General features: G+C 48.0%; 2 protein-coding genes across 3 annotated transcripts; one reads left to right on the top strand and one right to left on the bottom strand.

Moving 5' to 3' along the window:
- The first annotated feature begins 429 nt into the window (after nucleotides 1-429).
- Nucleotides 430-4,920, top strand: LOC119296337 (peptide chain release factor PrfB2, chloroplastic-like). Of its 2 annotated transcripts, XR_005145120.1 has the most exons (8): nucleotides 430-844; nucleotides 1,215-1,427; nucleotides 1,559-1,660; nucleotides 1,824-1,961; nucleotides 2,173-2,477; nucleotides 2,776-2,929; nucleotides 4,072-4,268; nucleotides 4,634-4,920. XR_005145120.1 is itself a non-coding variant. In XM_037574736.1 (7 exons), exons 1-7 carry the CDS (start codon nucleotides 494-496, stop codon nucleotides 4,204-4,206), a joined length of 1,398 nt encoding a protein of 465 aa, XP_037430633.1. In that variant the 5' UTR covers nucleotides 430-493; the 3' UTR covers nucleotides 4,207-4,496. The 2 variants fall into 2 exon arrangements, 1 of the variants encoding a protein (XP_037430633.1); XM_037574736.1 differs by lacking the exon at nucleotides 4,634-4,920 and having other exon boundaries at nucleotides 4,072-4,496.
- A 77-nt stretch (nucleotides 4,921-4,997) lies between these two features.
- On the bottom strand, nucleotides 4,998-6,456 carry LOC119296339 (probable glycosyltransferase 4). Its single transcript, XM_037574737.1, has one exon. It carries the CDS (start codon nucleotides 6,454-6,456, stop codon nucleotides 5,113-5,115), a length of 1,344 nt encoding a protein of 447 aa, XP_037430634.1. The 3' UTR covers nucleotides 4,998-5,112.
- Between the last annotated feature and the right edge of the window lie 1,080 nt (nucleotides 6,457-7,536).

The raw sequence follows: 7,536 nt of genomic DNA, 5'->3' as shown, positions 1-7,536 counted from the left end.
GCACGGCGGCGAGAAATTTTGACAAACTAGGGTTAGGGTTAGGTCTCCGTTAGTATGTAATCCTTTCGTATGTTAGTATGAACTCTGTTTGATGAACTCGTTTTCGTTTGTGAATGGTGTTCGTGATGAACTGCTGCATGATCTCACTAAACAAAATTGCGTGAAATAGGTTTTTGAATTATCCAATACCGTTTTGTGTATCTTTTTTTTTTTTGAGGGTGTTTCGTGTATCTGTTCCGCGTGACGAATTTGCAACCCGTAAAACCAGTTTTACGGTTTGGGATTTTTAGGAGATCTGCCCATAGGGAGACGTTATAGCGACGCTATAACAGCGAAATAGGGCGCTTTTTTTTTCCTTTGGCCAAAACACATTTTCCATTGAGAGGCGCCTTCTGCACAGCGAAAACGTCTTCCGTATTCCGGTTCATCCAACACAAGACATACGAGCTCCTGTCGAGCCCTTCCCCCGCAGCCAGCGTCGGAGTAGACGGGAATGGCTTCCCGCCTCATAACCAGATCAACGGCCGCGGCCCTCCTCTCCCACCTCCGCTCCAGGACACCGAATCCTACCCACCACCTCCCCACACATGGAGCTGCCATGTCCTCCCTTCTGGGACCCACTCACGGCCTTCCTGCCACCGTCGGATCACGCCCCCTCCTCGAGCCGACTCGGTGGTTCTCTTCGCCGGCGCCGGTGGTCGAGGCGCCGAGGACGGTAGACGGCCTGACTGTGGACTCTATTGCCGACAAGGGCTGGACGATCCTCGCCGAGGCCGAGAGCGACTGGCGCAGCCACGCCGCCGCCGTCGCGCAGTCCATCAGGCTTATTAAGAAGCGTCTCAAGGTCCAATCTTGTACGATACTTGTTGCTCTCCATCTTCCGTACTCGAGATCGATCCGGGCGTCGAGTGTTATTCATTTGTAGTGTTGGGATGTGCATCTGATTTACTTGTTTCTCTCGGGCATATCGACAAACACCTACTGTTCGTTCTCAGGTGCACGCGTAAGTGTGTGCGTATGTGCAACGATCTCTGTTCAAGCACATTTTTGCATAGTTCCAGGTAGAGTGACGCAGGATCAGGTGTTGGGATATGTTTGTGGGGACTTTCACATTTTTGCATAGTTGCTGGTAGAGTGGCTGTGGATAGGTGTTGGAATGTGTTTGTGTGGACTTACCTCTGTGAGCTTCTTGAATTGGGTTTTAATTTTCGCAGTGGAAATGGTTACTGGAGAGATCGAAGCAGTTGGCTGTGGTATTGGAGAAGCCAGACCTCTGGGAGGATCCAGTTTTTGCTGGGAATGTTAGTCGTGAACAAGGCGAGCTCATGGGCAAGATTAAGTCAGTGAACCAATTCGAGCAACAATTGATGGAGCACATCGACATGTTGAGGCTTGCACGTGAAGAGGGTGACAATGAACTCGAGACGGTGAATACATTGCTTCTTTTACATAATTACACTGTATTGAGCTCCAAACACACTTACATCGATCTTTGCTGGAACCCTTCATGGTGCAAACTAGCTGCTTATTTTATAGCCCGGTTAACTGTCCTGTGCAGGAATCCATGAGAGCATTGGCTGATATGAGAAGAGATGCAAAGGAGAAAGAACTCAATGCATTGCTTTCTGGAGATAATGACGTTTACCCTTGCTTCATTGAGGTATGTTCTTCACATTATCTTAAGCAATTCTTATTTCTTAATGCAGTGATCACTCTATAACTCTGTAGTCTGTACATTAGCCCGAAAAATTGGAACAGTAATGTTTCTTTTAAGCTTCATAGTGATGTTATTTGTGGCATTCCTTGCATGATCCCATAACCAGGTCCAAGCAGGAGCCGGAGGCGTTGAGAGCATGGATTGGGCTGCCATGGTTATGAACATGTACAGATCATGGGCTCAGCGACGGGGATACAGAGTCACTGTTATAGAAGAAATACCCGGTGAACTAGCAGGAATCAAGGTTTGCTTGTTTTATTTTTTCATCGCTTCCCATCACTCAATCCGGTCAGTTCACCACTTAATGCATAATTAGTGCAGTTGATCAATTTCTAGAGATGAAAACGAATGTGAAATTAAGCCATGTGCACATTAAGCTCTCATTTATTTTTACTTTTCATTTTAGGCCGATTTTAGCAAACTGTTGATCTTATACTGTATACCTGCTATTCCAGAGGGCTACTATCAAAGTTGATGGCGAGTATGCATTTGGATATGCCAAATCTGAAATAGGAGTTCACAGATTAGTGCGGATTTCTCCATTTGACAGTGGAAAGCGGCGGCACACTTCCTTTGCTGCTGTCGCTGTAATACCTATTCTTGGTGAGGCCTCTAGCCGATACCAGATAAACGAATCGGATCTTCGGATAGAACGCTTCCGTTCTGGTGGACCTGGCGGCCAGCATGCCAACACCACAGAAAGTGCTGTTAGAATTGTGCACATCCCAACTGGTACAACGGCAACTTGTCAAAATGAAAGGTAGTTTTGATGCGTTTAGAATTTCAAATATTTAATCATAGCTCAATAAAAATATATTTATAAATCTGTTGAATATAAGCAGCACTGTTATCATATGCTCCCTCTGTCGGGAATTACTTGTTGTAGAAATGGATGTATCTAGACGTACTTTAGTTCTAGGTACATCCATTTTTATTCATTTCTGCGACAAGTAATTCAGGACGGAGGGAGTATCACTTAACTGGTAATCAATAGGGACTTCCTGAATCCTTTGCTTGAGTAGAACGTATGTGTGCTAACTTTTTTAAGAAAAATGCAGGTCACAACATATGAATAGGGCATCAGCAATGGCGGTGCTTCAATCTAGGTTGGACCAGCTTGAGATTACCCGTCAAGCACAGATGAATGCAGAGCACACGCAATCACTCTCTGAAATAAGCTGGGGAAACCAAATAAGATCGTATGTGCTACAGGTGAGGCTTCCATCTTTCGAGATTAATAAGATTAGGTTAACTTCTTTGGCAAGGATAAACTTAGAACTTTAGGTTGCATTATCTACTCCGCTGCATTCATCAGCCCTTTTACTGGCGGAGGCAGGAATAATTTTTAGGTGTGGCAGAGTTTACAAAGGAAAAAATTCAATATATAATATAACTATGTGTTGCTCATGCTTGCTGCCTCACACATAAAGCTATATTTTTAAATTTAGATGGAAATATGCAATTGCTACCATACCCATCAAACAAGTATATATGTATTACTGTTGATCTCTTCCTCTTTAATATTTAAAAGATGACAAAATAATACATATAATAGAAAAAATGATTTATTTTTATTAATTGATAACTAAGCAAAGTATATTAAGTCGGAGAAACTAAAACATATACGAAGGATGGATCCCCACAGAAAACAAAATATACGAAGGAGGGATCCCACAAAAAACTAGATCTACGAAGGTATGTGGGCCTGTGGATCGTGGGCTTATATTACTAATTCTCTCCTCAGCACGTAGACCTAAGCAAGAAATACGTACTTAATCTATTAAGTCCAACGCCTCAAAGAAAAAATCAATTAAGTCCTGGGCTCCTGGCACTGGCGAAACTGGAGGGGGCCGATCCATGTGGGAAGACTCTCCCGTATCTGCCCCGAGTCGCCTGCTCATGGGAGTCTTCCTCCTCCAAAATGACAAAACTGGAGTGAACTTTATCAACTCGAATCAAATCTTCATACATACTGTATATATACACAGTATTTTTTGTCCAATATTAGGTTCGGCGTCTGCCAAACCTCGTCATATAGCTGGATTCGCCCCTGCTTTTACATTGTTTGCGTCCTCACATGCTGTTGATTGAGAATCAAGAAAGAAGCTGCACCATACGAACTTTGCCATGCAACCACATTGTTCAGTATGTGTTTTACTTCAATTTTCTGCCATGAAGCTTTATAGTAAGGTTTCAGAAAAAATGTGAAAAATATCATAGCGTTTGGCTATTAAAATAGTGAAATGAGTTAGCATAGAGTGTAGATAGATGTTCCTGAATGTAAAATCGTAAGCTTGTGGCATATTTTTATCATTGTTCTTCAGGTCAAACTGATATGTTTTCCTTTTTTGTAGCCATACCGTATGGTCAAAGATCTCCGGACAAACTATGAAGTGTCTGATCCCGATTCAGTCCTGGAAGGCGACCTGGACGATTTCATACTGAGCTTTTTGTCATTATCATTGGATAAAGTTGATGAAAGTGTCTGAACGGAGACCATGTTTATCATTTATTGTTAGCACCAGCAGACTGTGACAGTGCCCAACTGACAGTAAGAGGGGCTATTATTTTCTTTACTACACTGACAAATACAACGGACATCTTGAGTGGCGAAAGTTGCTGAATAATTGTCAAACGCAAAAATCAGAGCTAGTTTCCTAGTACGAATGTTTTAGTCTATATCTTGGTAGGTAGGGAAGGTAATGTAACGGAAATGTGGTTGATTAGAGAGGCAATATAATGAAACTATGATCGATTGTTGGCCTATATTTTCATTTTATATTGCTGTTGCGAGTGGTGATCGAACAGTCTTTATTCCAGTTCTACATGATACAGTCATTCCCCTGCAAATATTGTGTTACAATTGCAAGGAGGTGCTGCTAGTGATCTGACTTGAAACAAAATTTGATTTGTCAGGTTCGGTGTCTGGGATAAGGTGATGCATGGAGGCGACCATATACTCCCTCCGTCCGAAAACTTCCATCCGAAAAAGCTTGTCCCTCCCTCAAATGGATGTATCTAGGTTTTCGGACGGAGGGAGTATTTTCTTGTACTGTACTTCATAGTATCAGTAGTTTCAGTATTCATCCTGTCACTCTGCTTACCAATGTAGCTTTTCCTTTTTTGCATTGGCGTCTGAAATAAGCTGTAAGCTTTCTGTTGCTCTCGCTGGAGATGAAGAATGAAGCATGCGTACGTGTGAACACAGCAGCATCCATTTGAATGCTACTAACATGACTTACATTTCACAATCAATAATGCTACACAATGGTGGCTACAGCTACATGTTACAAGTCATAGAAAAAATCTTGTCTGTAAAGTAGGACGTGTTGCGTGTTCTGATCTCTGCACGTTCATTTCCAAACCAATGGAAGGATGGAGTTGATCACTAGACACTAGGGGTTGGCGGCCCTGAACTCTGGGTGCAGGAGGCGGCCGATCTGGTCGTCGTCGGCGTCCAGCGGCCGCCCGGTGTCGTTCCTGACGCGCCGCACGGCCGTGGTGTTGAGCGACTCGTGCTGGAACCCGTAGAGGCCGAGTATCTGGTCGTCGGCGAAGCTGAGCGCGCGCTCCATGCCCTGACGGCACCGCGCGGCCTCGTAGCTCGCGCTCTGCTCCCCGCACGGCTTGCACCCGACGAAGTGCGTCACGAGCGGCCACCGGTCGTCGCCGAGCCCCGGCCGCCCCTTGCTCCGCATCTCCTCGTACCGGTCCACGATCCCCTCCCAGAACCCGTGCAGGAGGTAGGAGCTCTCCAGGAACACCTTGGCCCCCCACCTGCCGCGCTCCGTCACCAGCAGGTACACCAGCGCCGACTGGTCGTCGGCCTCGTAGGCCGCCCGGTTGGACAGCGCCTCCGCGAAGACCTTCCCGTACCTGTCGCGCACCGGGCCGCGCGGCCCCATGCGCGCCCATGCGTCCAGGAGGTCCAGCGACCACTGGCAGTTGCGGATGACGAAGCTGCCGGCGTTGGTGCCCAGCCAGTTCTTGGCGCCGTACACCGCGTCGTCCCAGCCGTGGAGCAGCAGGTTGTGCCGCGCGTACTTGCCCCACGGCGGCTCGAACAGCATGTCCGTGAACACCACGTCCGAGTCCACCCACCAGAGGAGCTCCACCTCCGGGTGCGCCACCATCAGCGCGCGCAGCAGCGGCAGCTTCGTCCAGAACCCATTCATCTCGGCGTCCAGCACCGCGTTGCTGTAGAAGATGTCGAAGCCGTGGACGCGGCAGTAGTCCGCCTTGTTCTTGAACGCCCGGAGGAGCACGTGGTCGCCCTCCGGGTCCTTGCACCGGCGCGGCGACGAGCCGGTGACCACCAGCACCCGAGGCCGCCCCGGCGCGACCAAGGCCGGGAACCGAGGGTGCGCCGCGAGCCAAGCCGCTCTGCGGGCGTCGTAGTCGGACACGTTCGGGCCGAGCGAGTAGGGCCGGTCGGTCAGCTGGCGCAGCGGCGGGAGCTGCTGTTGCTCCTCGCTGGGAACAGCCGCCACCGCCGTCGCTAGCGCACTGGCCGGAGCGTCACGGTCGCCGTCGCGGCGGGCGTACTCGATGCGGATGCGTGGGAGCGCCAGGTCGGCCGTGAACAAGAAGAGCGCGCACGGCGCGACGATGAACATGACGATCGGGATGATCGGGACGGCGAACAGCAGCTTCTGCCGTGCTCGCCTCTCGGCCGCCACTTGCTGCTCATGCTGGCCGCCGGCGTGTTCCTCCGCCATCTCCGACGACGGAAGAGGCATGCATGCGCTAGTGGCTGCACCCTACGCGCTCGACTACTCTATGTATGTGTATGACTATGACGCCGCACCACTCCTGGTTAAATCAGAGAGGCCATGACGCGTCGGGTTTGGAGGTTCCGTTGTTTTGTGCGACGGCGGCCGGCGCCGGCTGGTCTTGGAGTCTTTGTGAATGCCTGCCATAGAAGAATATGCTCCTGCACTCCTGCTGATTGCAAGTAGACGTGCACATGTGAAAATGGTAGGTGCATGTGCCCGAATCGTGCACCCAACCAAAACGAGTTAATCCATTTCCTAATTGCACAAGATGCGCCGCTTGAGCAGTGGTAATAACCCATATTTTCGGCGTTGACGGCAAATGCTGTCGTTGCAATCTTAGCTAGTTTTCACTGTCGCGATTTCACCATGGATGTTTGTACATGGAATTATGGATGCGATTGCTAGCTCTGGACAAGAACGCACCGAAGGGTGCACATTTGGGCTGCCTAACTAGGTCTCTATTCATAGTATCTCGTAACAATCCACACGGGGAGGATGTCCTCAGTCCCAACCAACATAACCTTCACAGCTCGGATTAGCCAACGACAACGAACATGTGTTGTCCTTCGAGCCTTTGTACTGAAAGAAGGTGATTTGTCATCCGGGTCATCGCTTGGACTTGGTCTTGGTAGGAAGCAATCATTGATTGTTCTGAATTTTTAGTCTTCTCATTATTATTGGGTTTTCCTAGATCAACCACATTTTGCGAGATTGTTTGTCATTTTGTTTCTCCATTTGATGGTGTGTCATGGTTTTGATGTGCAAGTCCTACTTTAAGCTTTCTATGGCCTTATGTGTGACCAAATGAACTACTTTATTTGCACCGAATGCGGCATAATATGAAATTTGTAAGCAAACTGAATTTAGGATTAAAGTAGCTGGAGCGTCGATCAAACTTTTGGAAAAATATAATATGAACAATCTACTTATGCATCTATCCTCACAGATGATCCTTTACGAAAAAGGGTCTCCCCGCTTTAGATTATATAAAGCAACGACCAACCGATACAACGAGCTTGCTAGGGCCGCAGCACAAACGAGCCC

Source organism: Triticum dicoccoides, chromosome 4B (assembly GCF_002162155.2).
Source record: "Triticum dicoccoides isolate Atlit2015 ecotype Zavitan chromosome 4B, WEW_v2.0, whole genome shotgun sequence".
NCBI classification, from domain to species: Eukaryota; Viridiplantae; Streptophyta; class Magnoliopsida; order Poales; family Poaceae; genus Triticum; species Triticum dicoccoides.
Note: the sequence above shows the minus strand (reverse complement) of the source record. Positions and strands in the feature narration are given on the sequence as shown.

Bases quoted from the DNA above. Each gene is read 5' to 3' on its own strand.
- LOC119296339 (XM_037574737.1), bottom strand. From the start codon at position 6,456: ATGCCTCTTCCGTCGTCGGAGATGGCGGAGGAACACGCCGGCGGCCAG.
- LOC119296337 (XM_037574736.1), top strand. From the start codon at position 494: ATGGCTTCCCGCCTCATAACCAGATCAACGGCCGCGGCCCTCCTCTCC. The intron at 1,428-1,558 runs GTGAATACATTG...TGTCCTGTGCAG, and splicing joins GTGACAATGAACTCGAGACG to GAATCCATGAGAGCATTGGC. The intron at 1,661-1,823 runs GTATGTTCTTCA...TCCCATAACCAG, and splicing joins TTTACCCTTGCTTCATTGAG to GTCCAAGCAGGAGCCGGAGG.